The sequence below is a fragment of the Rhincodon typus genome, chromosome 7 (genome assembly GCF_021869965.1).
Source record: "Rhincodon typus isolate 14 chromosome 7, sRhiTyp1.1, whole genome shotgun sequence".
Classification (NCBI taxonomy): domain Eukaryota; kingdom Metazoa; phylum Chordata; class Chondrichthyes; order Orectolobiformes; family Rhincodontidae; genus Rhincodon; species Rhincodon typus.
Window position 1 is genome coordinate 61,526,028 of NC_063338.1, and position 18,507 is coordinate 61,544,534.

An 18,507-nucleotide genomic window follows, 5' to 3' on the forward strand; every position below is an offset into this window, starting at 1 on the left:
GATTGCTGAAGCACTTAAACAATTTGATTCTACAATGCTAACAGTTCACTGCAGTGTCACAAAGCGTGTTTATCAAGTACCCCCGCACAATCCTCCTCTCCACCACCACCAGCAATGTTTATCCAGATCAGCAATCTAGGTTAATCTGGTTCTCTTACTTGCTTGACTTGCTATTTATTAATTCATTCTTCTGCAAGTAGCTACCTACAACCCTTTAAAATTATTATGACAGCAAGATTGAACAGGATGCTCCAAACATCTACTAAATAACTTTTAACTTGCCCCCTAATGTCAGTACCGCACCAAATAGTCATTAGATAAAGTTGGAATTTTTAAAGATGCTATTGCTAGAATTGTCAAAGATTTAAGAACTGAAGACTTTTGATCCTAGTGTAGGTATTGGGATTAAATGCTTCACTTGTTAAACAATTTTTTGTCAATTTTATTCAGCGGTATCGTTATGCAAACATGATTTTCCTGCTAGGTCATGCCTGTGCATTCTGCAATTACTTTAGCGAGTGGGAAACATAGGAAACCGGAGCAGATGAAACCTTTGTGATGTGTTCATGAACTGTGCAATAGTGATAACTAAATACTGAAACAATGCTTTCCTGTTTGGTTGCTGTACTTGCATATTAACGTTTTTGTTTAACTTGATGCTTGTCCCAACTAAATTTTTATTGGTTTTTATTGTAAACTTGGTTTTCACAATATTTTCACTTGAACATCAGAGGCTGAGGGGTGATTTGATAGACGTTCATAAAATTATGAGTAGCATAGATTGTCAGAGTCTTTTTCTCAAGGTATAAATGTTAATTACTTGGGGTCATAGGTTTAAGGTAAAAGGGGAAAAGCTTATAGGAGATGTAAAGGCATTTTTTTTGCGCAGACGGTGGTTAAGTGCCTGGAATGCGCTGCCAGGGGAGATAGCAGAAGCAGATACACTAGCAACATTGACAGATACAATGAATAGGCAGGGAATAGAGGGATATAGAGGCAAAAGTTTTTTTTAAATTTGTAAGTCATCATGTGTCAGCATAGGCTTGGTGGGCCGAAGGGCCTGTTCCTGTGTTGTACTGTTCTTTGAGGCACACAATCATTTAAAACCATGATTCTGGAAAGACTAACCTTGTTAATTTTTAACGTCTTTCAGAAACACAACCAACACACACATGCCACTAATTTTAAATCCAAACTCTTTAAAAAAAAGTATATATCTCTCACTTTTCATCACAACCATTAATTGTTATTTGATGGAAGTTTGGAACTCTATCTCTATTTACCAGTAAAACTACTTCCTGACTTTATTCCTGAAATGCTCGATTCAGATTTCTACACCGTTCTCCTTAGTCTAAGACTACATAATGAGCAGAAAGGGTCTCTCGTGTTAGATGGCATCCCTGATCAAATATTAGTTTTCTTGGGATGTCTGCTATCTTCTTTGTCTACCAGAAATACTAACACCAAGCAATTTTTCAACATGTTCACCATTTCCTTACTTGTATGTAAAACACCAGTTTGCTCATGACTACATTCTTTTTCCTAACATAATCAAAGAATTATTAATTTATATATACCTCAAAAGTTACTTCCTATACATTCTTTTTGGAGCCGAAGAAATTCCTCCTCATCTCAGTTCCAAAGGGTTGTACTTTTGTTCAGAGGCTGTGCTCTTCTGTTGTTGTCCTTTGCATTTCTTATTAGTCACAATTTGGACTTTGTGATGGGTTTTACTTGCCAGGTAGGACTTCTGTCTCTAAGGGCAATAAATGGGTTCTCTCACATTTAATTCTTTTTGAACACTTCTTCTGTTCTTCACCCATGTGTGTAGTCTGTGTCTCATCACAGTGAAGTCAGAATTACTTAAATCTAGAATTTTAGATTCTAGAATGATGGCACACTGTCTTCAAAAACATCACCTTAACCTAAATAAAGTGAATCTAGGACATTTTTGGCTTATATATATCCTGTATATCATCTATCATGCTCATGATTATCAAGTAAACTGTGCCAAAGAAAACTACATCGCAGCAAGCCAACATAAAGATATTTCCCCAAGGGTAACATTCAGATGAAAATGTAATAAATCATAAATGGCACCCATCAACTAGTTGTAAAATGCAAACCAATATGTTATTTAGTCTTTAATGTATGTTTGATTTTTTTTATTCATTCATGGGATGAGGATGTCGCTGGCTAGGCAGCATTTATTGCCCATCCCTAATTGCCCAGAGGGCAGTTAAAGGAGTGAACCACATTGCTGTGGGTCTACAGTCACATGTAGGCCAGACCAGGTGAGGATGGCAGTTTCCTTCCCTACAGGACATTAGTGAATCAGGTGAGTTTTTCCAACCCACGTCTTTGGATTCATGGTCATCATTAGACTCCTAATTCCAAATATTTATTTAATTCAAAATCCACGTTCTGCTGTGGCAGGATTCGAACCCAGGTCTCCTGAACATTAGTTGGGGCTCTGGGTTTACAGTCCAGCGATAATACCATTAGGCCCTGATCATGTAACTGTTCTTTTCCTTATATAAATAAAAGTGAACCGACTATGCTAGCATCCTATGTGCAAAGTTTGTCTCATAGTGGTGACATGGAACATTGACGGAAGAACAGCATAATGACTAAATAATTGCAGTGGAGGCTTGGGAACAAGAAGTTAGGATAGGTAATTTAGTCAAGATGCAGACTTACTGGGATCAGCAAGTTCTGTAAAACAATTTGCAAAATCTGGCCTCAAGCTATGATGGAAAGGATCCATTTTGTGCTCATTATGGTCATAAATATGCGCCTTTTCTTCAGCACTAAAAATAATTAACTCTATTGGAGATAATGCTCTGAAACATAGTCTTGAGAGGGACCCAGTTACAAAACTGATGGTCAGAAGTGATGTAATTAGAAGTCAATTAAATGGGTCAAAACCTGGTATTACCTTAAATGGCACACAGCCAATAAAGAAAGGGTAGAAGAAAATTAGGTTCCAAGGCTTTATTGTTGCATTGGGTAGGATGGTCTGATCAAGCACTCTGAAGATGTGCATGAAAAAACTTGTCAGTGGATACACTGCCAGAGACAGTCTCCAGCTCACAGGACTGATCAGTAACTGGTATAATTGTGAATATGTTCAACTCTTTGTGGTCTACTAAAGGTGTATCATATTAGGTGGATCTGCACTGAAGCTGTTGTGTGAAATTGATATCTAGATTACAGCCAAGAAACGTCAGACCAGGAAGGAGGTCTTGCAATACTTGTATGTTTAAAAAAAAGCATAAAATGGAGCTAAGAATATATACATTCTCCCAACCCTCATACCAAATATTTTAACATCTTTTTAAGGTAATGAACATCACATTATGACATCCAAATGCAAATCTGACTAATTTAATAACAGTCAAATAGTGTAATTTTAAATGAAACATTGAAATTATCAATAAATTATAATCTTACAATTATAATGATCAATATGCTGCATGTTTCATTTATGGTCTTCAAAAAAGAAGAAAACACAATTACTGCTCGCACCTATATCACACCAAGACATTGATTTGGTTCATGTTTTATTCCACATTCCCATGAAAACTTAACAAATAGTAAAGTGTCTAATCAGGTGTAATGGTTATTGTAAGAGTAATAATTAGTACTGCATTTTATAATGCTTTCAAAAACAGCCTACTCTTAGTAGCATCAATATTTAGAATGCAAACATTGAGCAATGAAAGTGACTTTACTTCTTCTAGACCAAATTATACATGTTAAATTACAACATTCCTTCAATTTTTATAAACATAAAAATACATATGAACATTTTACAAACCAAGTGCAACAGGTGCTAGCCACTTGTGTTTATACAATGAACTTCCTAGCATACAATTATTGGGAAACAAACTAGGAGAAAAAAAACAAACTCAATATATTGCACTTAGTTTTACCTTCGTCCGATTCATGTCTAGAAAAATATCTGGCAAGTTCACAGTTTAATATGAAGAAGAAAAATCTTTTATCCAGTATACTAATAAATACTGAAATAGGTATGACTTCAGATATTCACAGTTCATCACCTGAGATAAGCTGACTGATTTCAAAGTATTCACTCAATAAAATATATTCTAAATGAAAAGCCTCACTAATATGGTTAAACTAACTGTTAAACAGCATAACATTTATGTTTTAATATGTTCAACAGCATACTGTCTTCCTAAAACTAAACTAACAGATTCGCAAAAAGTAGCTAGGAACAGGATGCCATGATCACTTTTTACTGATAGTGTCAAATAAGATTATTTGGTCTAAGTTGCTATCTTGTGAAATATATGACATGGCATAATGTAGGGCTGTGATCCGATGTGAAATCGGTCCTTTTAACAGCAGTAATTTTTGTTGTACAGGAATTCATCTAGCTAAACTGACCTATCTGTGCTCTAATAGAACAGCTTTTGATTCACTCCACTGTACCCCACTAATAATGTTTTGCTTATTAAGCAAAAGAAACCATAACTGACTAACACTAATAAATGTTTACAAAACATATATTGCACCATTATTCTTTAGTATTCAACTCTTCATTACAAATATATGAGGAGATATCCTGTAGGAAACTCATTTTACTTACTCAGGGCAGTTTTTTGATTGGTATAATTCTGGTAATATTATGATTAAATTATATCATTAAATGATCACTATTGTAGATAGATCTATTGTAGAAATAAACTATATTGTTTAATTTCACTTTAAATAAACTTTTTAAAAGTTGACAAAAATAAAAGCTTTTCATCAGCTTTTTCTCCTGCTTTAAAAGTGCCAATTTCCTATTGGGTCAAAGGGGCTAGGCACCCTTAAATATCACTCAAGTGACCATACTCTATTCACAGATCTTCCTGTAAGCATTAAAATTAATTCAATCTTGGGGAGTGTTACAACTCAGCCTGGTTCAACTTGGGACCTATTCAGTGCTTCGATTTTTAAAATCCATTGAGCCATTAGGACAGCATAGAGGACAAAGTGGAACTGCTATCCACTTGTCTTCAATATTGGATTTTAATCCCTTATTGATTTCTATTTTTTTTTAAGTAAAGTTACAAACCCAGCTTCTGTGGTCCCCTGAATTGTTGGCATCTTAACATCTGATTACAGACTATACAGGACTAGGAAAACAGGAAAGGATTACAAAATGGACAACAATGTGCTTAATTACTTATTGCTGTACACGACATCCAAGGTATAATTAAAACAAATATCTGATGCTCACATAATCATTATTACAGAAGTTCTACTAATCACTAACAATTGTGCAGGATTGTTTTTTTTATAAAACTGAGGCACTAACTGCAAAATAAGCAACATAAGTGCAAATAGTGACAGATTGACATGTTCCTGAATCCTATTTGACAATCTGTGCAAGTCAGTACCATTTACATAAGACATTCAAATGTGCATATACAAGTAATCAAGGGAGAGACTGCATTTAGCTCATTTTCCTATGAAGCATTTTCGAGGTAGTTCAGTATTGTTCGATACACAAAGTACAGTAGTAGCACCCTTGTCATTTGACACAGCCATAGTTTCTTGGAGTGTTTAATCAACTGAGATTAAAAGTCACAATCAATCCTTATACCTATCGCAAAGACTGAATTCAGTCTTTTTGATAAAAGCACCTAGTATATCCTTTTGCAGAATAATGCTTAGCTGTGGCAGTGTTCAAACTGTACAACCTTAGTACAGCCTTTAATGGAGTTAATTCCACACACAGAGGAAGAAGCCTACTACCAGTGGCAGGAAGTTGGTTATGAAGAACCAAAGAGTAACCACCAGTCCTGATGACCTGGAGCATGGATCTAAGATGATAAAAAGAAACACATAACAAACTTTCTAAATTACAGAGCTAAATCATACTTGAATAAATTTTGACTTTCTGTACCATGTAAAGAATCTGTGCTTTTTTATGTTTTAAAACAGAATGTTTAAATTTATCATATGTGTTTCATGCATCAAATACTCATTTACATGACTATGCATATAAAATTATATTTTCTGCAATCTTGATAAGAAACTCTTCATAACAACTACCACACATATGTTTCAAATGGAAACCGAACAGTCTGCTATATGCAGAACAGTTACCCCCAATGCACAAGAGCTACAATGTTCTTCCAAGCTGAAATTACAAAATTAACATCCAATTACATTGTGAATTTTATGTTAAGAGACTCTGGACATCACAGCCTCATAGAGATACACAACACGGAAACAAACCCTTCAAACCAACTCGTCCATGCTGATCAGATATCCTAAATAAATCTAGTCTCACTTGCCAGCATTTGGTGCATATCCCTCTAAACCCTTCTTATTCATCTAACCCATCCGGATGTCTTTGAAATGCTGTAATTGTACCAGCCTTCACTACTTCCTCTGGCAGCTCATTCCATACAAGCACCACCTTTGTATGAAAAAGATGCCCCTCTTGCCTTAAACCTATGCCCCCTAGTTTTGGACTCCCCCACCCAGGGAAAGACCTTGTCTACTTACCCTATTCATGCCCCTCATAATTTTATAAACCTCTATAAAGGTCACCTCTCAGCCTCTGATGCTCCAGGGAAAACAGCCCCAGTCTATTCAGCCTCTCCCTACAGGTCAAACACTCCAACCCTGGCAACATCCTTGTAAATCTTTTCTGCACCCTTTCAAGTTTCGTAACATCGTTCCTGTAGCAGGGAGACCAGAATTGCACACAGTATTCTAATAGTGGCCTAACCAGCCTCTACATGACCTCCTAACTTCTATATTCAATGTGCTGACCAATAAAGGCAAGCATACCAAATGCCTTCTTCACTATCCTAACTATCTGCAACTCCACTTTCAAGGAACTATGAACCTGTACTCCAAGGTCTCTTTGTTCAGCAACACTATCCAAATCATTTATATAAATGACAAAAAGTAGCAGACCCAGCACTGAGGTTTATAAAATTATGAGGGGCATGAATAGGGTAAGTAGACAAGGTCTTTCCCCGGGTGGGGGAGTCCAAAACTAGGGAGCATAGGTTTAAGGCAAGAGGGGCATCTTTTTCATACAAAGGTGGTGCTTGTATGGAATGAGCTGCCAGAGGAAGTAGTGAAGGCTGGTACAATTACAGCATTTAAAAGACATCCGGATGGGTAGATGAATAAGAAGGGTTTAGAGGGATATGCACTAAATGCTGGCAAGTGAGACTAGATTTATTTATTTATTATTGTGGCACACCACTCATCACAGGCCTCCAGTCTGAAAAGCAACCCTCCGCCTTCAAGCTAGTTCTGTATCCAAATGGCTAGTTCTCCCTGTTTTCCATGTGATCTTACCCTGCTAACCAGTCTACCACAAGGAAGCTTTTCAAACGCCTTGCTGAAGTCCACCATTCTACCCTCATCAATCCGCTTCGGTACTTCTTCAAAAAGCTCAATCAAGTTAGAGAGATACGATTTCCCACACACAATGCCATGTTGGCTATCCCTAATCAGTCCTTACCTTTCCAAATACATGTAAATCCTGTCCCTCAGGATTCCCTCCAACAACTTGCCCACTAACCGTGTCAGGCTCACCATCTATAGTTCCCTGGCTTTTCCTTACCACCTTTCTTAAATAGTGGCACCATCTTAGCCAAACTCCACACTTCCGGCACTTCATCTGTGGCCATCAATGATACGAATATCTCAGCAAGTGGCCCAGCAATCAGTTCCCTAGCCCCCCACAGAGTTCTAGGGTACACCTGATCAGATCCTGAGGATTTATCCATCTTTGTGCCTTTTAAGACGTCCAGCACCACCACCTTTGTAATATGGACATTGTTCAAGATGTCACTATTTATCTCCCCATTTTCTCTATATTCTCCTCAGTAAACACTGATGCAAATTACTCATTAAGTATCTCCCAATCTCCTGCGGTACCACACACAGGTGGCCGAGCTGATCTTTGAGGGATCCTACTCTCTCCCTAGTTACCCTTTGTCCTTATCATTCAGATTCTCCTCAACCCTATTTGCCAAAGCTACCTCATTTCCCCTTTTTGCCCTCCTCATTTCCCTGTTAAGTCTATTCCTATTGTTTTTATACTCTTCTAAGGATTCACTCAATCTCTGCTGTCTACACTTGACATATGTTTCCTTTTATTCTTAACCAAAATCTCAATTTCTCTAGTCATCCAGTATTCCCTATACCTACCAGCCTTGTCCTTCACTCTAACAGGAACACATAGTCCCCTGAACTCGTTATCTCATTTTTGAAGACTTCCCATTTTCCAGCCGTCTCTTTGCCTGCAAATATCTGCCCCCAGTCAATTTTTGAAAGTTCTTGCCTAATACCATTAAAATTGGCCTTCCTCCAATTTAGAACTTCAACTTTTAGATCCGGTCTACCGGTCATCACTATTTCAAAACTGATAGAATTATGGTCACTGGCCCCAAAGTGCTCCCTCACTGATAGCTCAGTCACCTGTCCTGCCTATTTCCCAAGAGAAGCTCAAGTTTTACACCTTCTCTAGGAGGCATATCCACATACTGAATCAGAAAATTTTCTTGTACATGCACATATCCCTCTCCATCGAAGGCCTCAACAACTGTTTGGAAAGTTAAAACTCCTGCCATAACCATCCTAGCAATCTTAGAGATAACTGAGATCTTCTTACCAATTTGTTTATCAATTTCCCACTGACTATTGGAGGGGGTGGGGGGATCTAATGTACAATCCCAATGGGATCCCTTTATTTCTCAGTTTTACCCAAATAACTTCCCTGGACATACTCCCAAGAATATCCTCCCTATGTACAACTGTAATGTTATCCCTAACCAAAAACTCCACTCCACCTCTTTCTTGACCCCTTTCGAGACACCCTATAGCACCTCTACCTTGGAATGTTAAGCTGCCAGTTCTGTCTGTCCCTGAGCCACTTCTCTGTAATTGCTACGATATCCTGTCCCATGTGCCCAACCATGCCGAGTTCATCTGCCTTATCTGTTGGGCCTCTTGCATTGAAATAAATGCAGTTTAATTTATCAGACCTACCTTGTTCTCTGCTTTGTTCTTGCTTGCCCTAAATGTTTGACTTACTCCTTTTCCCAACTGTTTCAGTCTCAGACTGATCTCTTGCCTCAATATCGCCTTGCTCCCTGTTCCTTGCAGCCCCCCAACCCCAACCCCACCCCAGTATACTTGGTTGAGATGGGTGCAGCCACAGGAGAGTCCTGCACTACCTGCCTCCCTCTCCTGGATGTCACCCATCTACCTGAATATATTCGGTTTATCTCCCTCTCTGCAACTGCCATCCATCACACCCCCTAGGCCCTGTAAATTCAAACATCCAACAGTCACTCTACTAAAGGCCATCTTTGCTCGTTAACAATCTACAGACCCAAAAAACAACACGGTCTTACTGCTCTAAAAACACTGCTCCATGCTAGCTTAGTACGCATGTTCTTATATTTTTAAAGTTTAATTAAGAGACAGACCTCAATAAAAACACAATCAAAAAAGAACCCACTCTACTCACTATTTATGAAAATTTATGAAAAAAAGGTTACACTTTAAAACTAACCACTTAACTCTTCCCCTGCTGTGAGTTCCCCCACATAGTTTTCCCCATAGTCATGAGTGAATTTTGCTGTTGTATGTATCTGTATAGTGTGTATCTCCACTGCAGTTTCTAGGGTCAGCCAATATGAGTTCTCTCACTCATTACACCCCTACTCCACCAGTGTTGCAATGGCAATTGATGCTGACTTTTATTTAATGACTATTTTAAAGTTTGCTTACATAATGTCAGCAAACAGGAGAATAATGCCAAAAAAATCTTACTGAGGTGCAGGATAGTGAAATTATGGTAATTATGCTCATGAACTGTAGCAAACAGAAAATAATTTTATATTTCATACTTCAGTGTTTCAAATTGAAGGAGCAAATTGAACCAGTACCCTTATCCCTTCATTTAGTGACCACAAAATACAGTAAATAACTGAGATAACCAGGTGTACAGCTGGATGAACACAGCAGGCCAAGCAGCATCAGAGGAGCAAGATGCTGCTTGGCCTGTGTTCATCCAGCTCTACACCTTGTTATCTCAGATTCTCCAGCATCTGCAGTTCCTACTATCTCTACAGTAAATAGCTATTCATGGGCCTAGAAAATAATACAACACACCTATTTCATTTAAAATACAGGCGATGCACACAGATTGTTTCAGTTATCTCACAAGAATTGAAACTATTACAGTTACTATAGGTGTATACTTAATTTCTAGAATATATGCTAAATCCTAATAATATGGATGGATGGTGAAATAAGAACACAGTTCTCAATTACTTATTTTTTACTTTTTCTCCCAACAATGGCCATTTAATAAACTAGCACAGACTATCAAAAATAAACAAGAAAGACAAACATATTACCAATTGGAATTGTCCTCGTGAAATTGCTTAATGGTGGATCACTCTCTGGTGGACATGTATTGCAGAAGTCAAAACAGGATGGACATACCAGGCTTCCTGTGTAGACCCAGTCACTCATCTTAACATTAATAGATAGTACTTGCCCTGTTCGGCTGCATAAATAGAACTTATCAGAAACCCAAACGATTAGTCCTTTAATTGTGCAGGAAACCTAAGAATGAAACAGAAGGTATTTCATTGATTAATTTATCCACCAAATTACAAAAGACACTCCGAAAATATACTGGAGGAACAGAGCAGGCCAGGCAGCATCAGAGGAGCAGGAAAGTTGACGGGTCGGGACCCTTCTTCTGAAACGTCAACTTTCCTGCTCCTTTTATACTGCCTGGCCAGCTGTGCTCCTCCAGCTCCACACTGTGTTATCTCTGACTCCAGCATCAGCAGTTCTTACTATCTCCAAAAATACACTGGTTTTGCAATAGAATATAAAACCAAGTTATCTTTGTTTCTCTTTCCTCCTGTTGTTGTTATAAGTATACACCTATTTAGAAAATGTTACAAAATTATTACTGCATGATTGTAATAAACAACATACACAAAGCGTCAATTCAACCATGTTACTTTTCAACCTGGGAAAGTATATCAAATCTCAAATATCCATTTCCTTTGTTAACTTGCAAATTCCTGACAATAATTTGTGATGTTGAAATTCTATGATGTGAGTTGAACAGTGTTCCAATAACTGGACAATAAATGCAGTCATACAGATTAGCTCAATATATGTTTAGATAGTTGTGTTGTGTTCTGGAGCACAGACGTTTTAAATATTTTAATTTTTCTTTATTTATACATTTTTCAGTCAAGTGATTAACTGCCATTTTACTTGTTATTTCTAACTTAGTGATTCATTTTAGTGGTTTTACTCTTGATATGTTTGGTAATCAGATTGTAGATTATGCCATTTGTATTTCTTACATTCCTAAAACTTTGTTTCTCATTCTTAAACATTCCAAATTCCTTAAGTGTTACTAACTTTTAATGACAGAATCAAGCATCCATAGTTTTCATGCTAAATTGAAAATACTGAAAAGTTTGCAGTTAGTCAGCAGTTGTTGGCAACATACTTTTTGAACGAGATCTTTCAAATGAAACATTTTGCACAGGAAACTTCTGATGAAACACTGTCAGTCTTTCTTTTGTAGGTGTCTACTAATCCATTGTACATTCCACTTAATACGTGTCTGTGTTTCAGACTGTCATCTAATTTTTAAACATAAAATGCTATTTTAATCACAAGCTCATTCTAGGATGAGCACCAATCATTAGGTGCAAATATAAAAGAGTTTATAAAAGGCTTATTTTTTATTTTTGTTCCCAACAATGGCCATTTAATAAACTAGCAGACTCTCAAAAGAAAATCTGCAAGAAAGACAAACATATTACCAATTGGAATTGTCCTTGTGAAATTGCTTAATGCTGGATCATTCTCTGGTGGACTCACACAATAGCATGCTTTTCAAATTCCCAGCAGTTGTTTTATTTTACCTCGCCTATATTCATATTCATTTCAGACACTTTAGAGCAAATGCACCATCTGTATTAGTTTTCCTGTTAATGGAATTCTTATTCTTGTTTAGGAGCAGAAAAGATCTGTAGTGAAACAGACAACGCCACTCACCCTATAACATCCACTGCCCCAGTCTGGAGAACTTGGACTCTTGTTGCACTGCTTCATAATAAAACGAGATTTCTGAGCAAGGCAGACAGAGGTTGGTCCATACTCTTCAGCACCATAGTTTCGAGAAGGCTCTGGAATGCAAACAGATTAACATATTCACCAGTCAACTAAATCTTAATATATACAAGTCAGATCAAAAAACATAACATATTGCATAAGTCATCTGCTGCTCCAATCTTATAAAGTATTGCACCCCATCACAAGGTCTAGCAGTTAATCTCATCAAATAAAACTAGTGACATTCTTGAGCCTCTTCTTTACAAACTATGAAAAAATGCCAAACAAACAACAAATTCTATTTATTTGGTATTCTTGAGTAAAAAAAATTCCAAAATGCTTCAAAAAGGTTTTCATTCAAGACACTGACATGGTCCATAGAAAAACGAACTAATGAAATAATCAGGACACACAATAAAAGCCTGTCAGGGGGATTGAAAATAAACTGAATTGAAATTTACAAATTTAAGGTTGAGTTCCTCTGGGTTCACAGAACATTTGAGACAACTGAAGGCTAGAGAGGTAATATTTATCAAAAATTATTTACAAGATGGATATGAGTAAAGGGACAGCTGGAAAAAACTTTAGTCCATGTTTCCATAATAATGATGGCTACTAGCTTAATGTATGATGCATTATAATTTTCTTGCCTATCAAGTATATCAGTGAAATGAAATCTAGATTAGTAATAACAAATAAGAAAATAGGTGTAAGTCCATTCAGCTGCTCAAGCCTACACCGCTATTCTAGATAGCTGCATTCTGGATATAAAAATGAAGTGCTGAGAAACACAACAGGTCTAACAGCACCAGGGGAGGGAGAGTTAACATTCAGTCCAACACGGCTCTTTTAAAGAAGCGATATCAAATTTGAAACATTAACTGTTTCTCTCTCCACAGATGCTGCCAGACCTAGTGCGTTTTTCCAGTACTTTGTTTTTATTTCAGATTTCCAACATCTGCAGTATCTTGCTTTTAATTGTCACCATTCTCGTTTATGTCCGATCGTCTACTCTAATACCATATTTCTGCCCATATTCCTTGATGTCAACAGTAATGAGAAATCTATCAATCTTTGCCTCGAACTAACTACTGAACTTCCACCACCTTATGTAGTAGAAAATTCTAAAGATTCACCCCTGTCCGAGTGATAAAGTTCCTCCTTATTTTGGTCCCAATGGTTTGCCTTTTATTCTGAAACTGTGTCCTTGGGCTCTAGACTGCACAGTCAAGCAAAACATCCATTCTTATATCTCTAAAGAAGTTTGAGAGTTTTTATGAGGTCACCTCTTATTCTTCTGAAATCCAGAAAATACAGACCCAGTCTCTTCAATGTGTCCTAATGATATCAGTCTGGTGAACCTCCACTGCATTCCTCTATGATAACTATCATTCTTTGTTAGGAGGCCAGAATTGTACACAATATTCCAAGTGCATCTCACTGTTGTTCTGCACAATTGAAACAAGACTTCTTTGCTCCGGTCTTCAAAACCTTTTGTAACAAAGGACAATATACCCTTTGTCTTCCAAATTTCTTGCTGAACATCCATGCTGGCTTTTGGTTACATGTGAACAGGGAGAATAGGTCCCTTTGTATATTAACACTTTCTAATCGCTCACCATTCAAGTAGAAATTTGTACCTTGTTTCCTGCTACACAGTTGGATAACCTCACACTCATCCACTCATATTCCATTTATCATGCCCTTGCCCACTCAATTAGTTTGACTAAATCTCCTTGAAGTCTCTTTGCATCCTCCTCAAAACTCATATTCCCACCAAGTTTTGTATCATCTGCAAACTCGGAACTATTGCAAATGGCCCCCACATTCAAATCATTAATACAGATTATGAAAAACCAGGGCCGAAGCATATCATTGCAGTACCCGCTGGTTACAGCCAGTCAACCTGACATGATCCATTTATTCCTTTTCTCTGCTTTCTGCATGTTAACCAATCCTCGATCCATGCTAATGTATAACCTCGACTCCATGTGAATTCATTTTGGTTTCTAACCTTTTGTGTGGGACTTTTATCAAAAGTCTCTTAAAAATCCAAATACAGCACCATCCTTTGGTTGCCCCTTATTAACTCTGCTACTAACATCCTCCAAACGTCTGTCAGGATTGCCAAACATTACTTGGGCTTCATAAATCCACATTAACACTCCCCAACCAATTATTTTCTACACATTACAGAAAAAAAACTTACAAAATTCTGTAAGTATCTAAAATCACAGCTTGGTGGAATACAATTAGAAATACATGCAGCATAAGCTAGCCCAACATGAAGGCAGAAAACAGCCTCTTTGGTTTAACTCAAAGCTATCCAGTGAATCAAAACTATCAAAATTTTCTGCATGAGGGAACATGAGATGTATGACACTGAAATTACCATGCCTAGTACATTAATTTGATATCAATAAAATCTGAGTGCTAAATGATCATTTTCAAGGTAAATTTCCTGATATACAGGTGTGCGTTGCTCTTCATTATTTCTTGAAATGTTTTACAACTTGTGCAATAATATGCTGAGGAAAAGGAGGCATGTGGATGGCATACAATGTGAAGTCAACGTCAACGTCAACGTCAACATCTCATGGGGGAGGCGATGGCCTAGTGGTATTATTGCTGGACTGTTAATACAGAGACCTAGACAATGTTCTGGGGACCCGGGTTCGAATCCCGCCATGGCAGATGGTGGAATTTGAATTCAATAAATATCTGGAATTAAGACTATCTAATGATGACTGTGAATCCATTGTTGATTGTTGGAAACCATCTGGTTCACTAATGACCTTTAGGGAAGGAAACTGCCATCCTTACCATGTCACCTATATGTGATTCCAAACCTACAATGTGGTTGACTCTTAACTGCCTGCTGGGCAATTAGGCAATAAATGCTGCCTAGCCAGCGATGCCCTCATCCCATAAATGAATAAAGAAAAAATAAATTATCAGAAATTTCACAATCCTGCAACAGCAGATCACAGTGCCAGGGTTCAAAGACTATTCAGTAAAATGGATTGAGTAACTAACCTGGCTGATTTTGAGAGATTCTGCAATCAGAGCCACGCTGGAATTCGCCACTAATATACCAACTGAACTCCTGACTAAAAGGACAGTAGTCCGCTATTTCCACTGATCCACCGTAGTATTGCAGCTCTCCCTCTGGTACACCATCAAGGTAGTCAAAATACTGTTAAAAACAAATCTTCATTAACCAAATTTGAGTAATGCACAAAAAGACATTTTGTCTAAGCTTTTCATCTTGCACTTATCAGGACATTTTGCAAGAATGCAATTTCAAGGGAAAAACCAAAACTGATCCTATATGAGGAGAGTGCTGTTGATTGGTCGGCAAGTGAATTCTGATCAGTAGAGGCATTGCCACCGAGAATGCACCAATTAATGCTGACTGAAAGTTAACATGCTTTATTAAATGTTCTGATTAATGCAAGATGAAAAGCTTCAACAGAATGTCTCTCCTTTTTTCAGCAGTGCTCAAGCTCTAAAAATAAATTATTACAATTTTGTCTTGATAAAATTAAGGGCTGAAAGAAAAGCAAAACAACAGTGCAAATGATGCAAAGGTAAAATACAGCAAACGTTGGAAATCTAAAACATAAACAATGTCAACGAGAGAAACAGAATTAACAATTAGGATAGTGATTCCATCAGAACTCAAAACTATTATTGGTGAGATAACAAGGTGTATAGCTAGATGAACACAACAGGCCAAGCAGCATCATAGGAACAGGAAGGCTGACGTTTCGGGCCTAGACCCTTCATCATTTTCTGATGGGGATTCGAACCCGGGTCCCCAGAACGTTGTCTAGGTCTCTGTATTAACAGTCCAGTGATAATACCACTAGGCCATCGCCTCCCCCATGAGACATTTTCTGATGAAGGGTCTAGGCCCGAAACGTCAGCCCTCCTGCTCCTATGATGCTGCTTGGCCTGCTGTGTTCATCCAGCTCTACATCTTGTTATCTCAGATTTTCCAGCATCTGCAGTTCCTACCATCTCTGATACTATTATTGGTGGAAGGTTTTCAAGCCAATTTTACACTCATGATGTCAATCTGAATGTAAAATGGAAAGTATTTTGTTATACCTGATACTCTGATGGTAGATGTGCTGGGTACTTTTCTAAATTACAGACTGCTACAGCCTTTTGATCCTGTCGACATGTTAACTGTAATGGCGATGTCCTTAGTGTGTCACAATATGGAGTTACATTTTTATTCCTGGAGAAAAATATGCACAATATCATTACTTATCACAGTTCAATAACAATCACTTTCCATAAACTTCTACTATCTCTTTTCATATCCCATTTCTAAAGATAGAAAGAAGCACAACAAACTAATCAATTTTATTCTTATTTCATTTTGAAACATATTCAAAATAAACTTTATAAGGGACAGTAATGGGTATGACAAAAATATTACATACCAATCATCAATTTTGTGGAACATTATAATCTAAGCAGAAGAAACCAAGCTATGTAACGATGTAATATACAATTTATTTTAATCATCTTAAAAAAGCAGTTAGTTGATGTATTATGTTTACAGGTTAGATGTCTGCCCTATGTTAGTTTATTAGAATAACTGTGCTCCATCTATTTAATCACAGTTTCTCAATATTACAGAAGTTTAACCACAACACATTAAACTTTCTTGGAAGCCTTAATATTAACTCTTATATAATAGCAACAGACTTGACATTAGGTGACACTTCCTTTCCCAGATAGTAATGAGCCAAAGGACTACATTTGCTACTGGTATGGAAGATGTTGTCTCTGCATGCAATAAATTCACTTCAAAAGTGAGCTGAACCAGTTTGTCACTAAGGCAAAGATCACATCGTATAGAATTGCTTGTAAGTATCCTAATGTACAAAACACTTGGTCCATCTGGACTGGTTTTGATTGCCTGAGCAGATTGGAGAGAAAAATTCCACAGTATTATTTTCCATCATTATCCCTTTGCTACTATTTTACTGTTTCGAGTAAGAAATTACACACAGGCAGAGAAAGGGAGAGTAGGGTGATATAATGAAGAGCCTAATCATGATGTTTTTGCCGTCATGGTGCAAGTTAAGCTTGATGAAACATCGTTTGAATTCGCCCATCAACTTCTATGCTTACAAATGTTTCCAAACTGTAATATAATGAAATGTAAGTTAAATGTATCTCCCCAATGTTATCAAGCAAGAGGAGAAATAACTAAAACATCTCTTTTTTAGAGGATACAACCAAAAAAACACAAACAAAAGGAAAACGAAAATTATAAGCAAAATAGCATTTACAGTATAAACCAAACATCCCAGTCCTCGCATTGTCCACCAGTCACAGAAGGCCTTAAGTATACTGACAGGTATGGCCTGATACTTCTCTGGGGTCAACCAGGAATGGACAAGGCCAAAGGAGGAGACAGGCAGCCTGATCAATTACCCCAATGGCTTGTGCCCAACCTGGACCTGTGGATGGCCAAAAATATAACTCATTCATATTGACACCAACTATTCAAAGCAGAACTAATCTCTCTGGCTAATAAGTGCATAAAATGCATCTACCTGGATGGCAGAAAGAAAACAAACTAAGTTGATTCTCGACAACATAGGTATGGAGAGTTTGCTTAGCTTTGTGGGAGAGTCCTGTATTACAGGGCATAAGCTCAGAGTAAGAGGTTTCTATTTAAGACAAGACATGAGGAAGACTTTCTTCTCAGTGGGTTGTGAATATGTGGAATTGTTTTACACAGAGGCCAGTTGAGGCTGGGTCATTAAGAATATTCAAGGGTGAGATAGATTTTAATCAATTAGGGGATCAAGAGTTAAGAAGGTAAGCAGGAAAATTAGCATTGAGGATTATTCAATCAGCCATGATGTCACTGAATGGCGGAACAGACTTGACGGGCCAAATAGCCTACCGTACTCCAGCGGCTTATGGTCTATATTTACAGCCTTTGGCATTTTAATTAGCTTTGGGACTATTCACAGTGATGACCGTGTTCAAAGGGTCTGAATTCCAGTCTGCCCTAAAATGAATAAATTCTGCAATCAGTTATTGCATAAGGCATCGTGGTATTTATGAAAGCTAATCTGAGTGACTGGTCTGTCACTGGAAATAGTATTGCAAGTGAAACAATTAATGTTCCTTTGTGATCTTCCTTTTATATTCATCTGGCATCAGATCATCTTCAATAAAAGACAACGTGCTCCATGATATTCAACAGTATAACCATCACCGAATCACCCACTATCAACATACTGGGAACTACCATTGATCAAAAATACTGGATTCGCCACATAAACACAGTAGTTACAAAAGCAGGTCACAGGCTAGAAATAC

At 37.5% G+C, this 18,507-nt stretch overlaps 1 protein-coding gene across 1 annotated transcript in view; it reads right to left on the reverse strand.

The window, feature by feature from the left end:
* Positions 1-3,371: 3,371 nt before the first annotated feature.
* Positions 3,372-18,507, reverse strand: part of lmln (leishmanolysin-like (metallopeptidase M8 family)) — a 28,752-nt gene continuing 13,616 nt past the window's right edge. The window contains exons 8-12 of the mRNA XM_020526786.2: positions 16,264-16,396; positions 15,187-15,346; positions 12,094-12,224; positions 10,416-10,626; positions 3,372-5,837 (exon numbers count right to left, since the gene is read on the reverse strand). Coding sequence (XP_020382375.2) covers positions 5,737-5,837; positions 10,416-10,626; positions 12,094-12,224; positions 15,187-15,346; positions 16,264-16,396 — 736 coding nt within the window. The 3' untranslated portion in view covers positions 3,372-5,736. The remainder of the gene's footprint in view (positions 5,838-10,415; positions 10,627-12,093; positions 12,225-15,186; positions 15,347-16,263; positions 16,397-18,507) is intronic.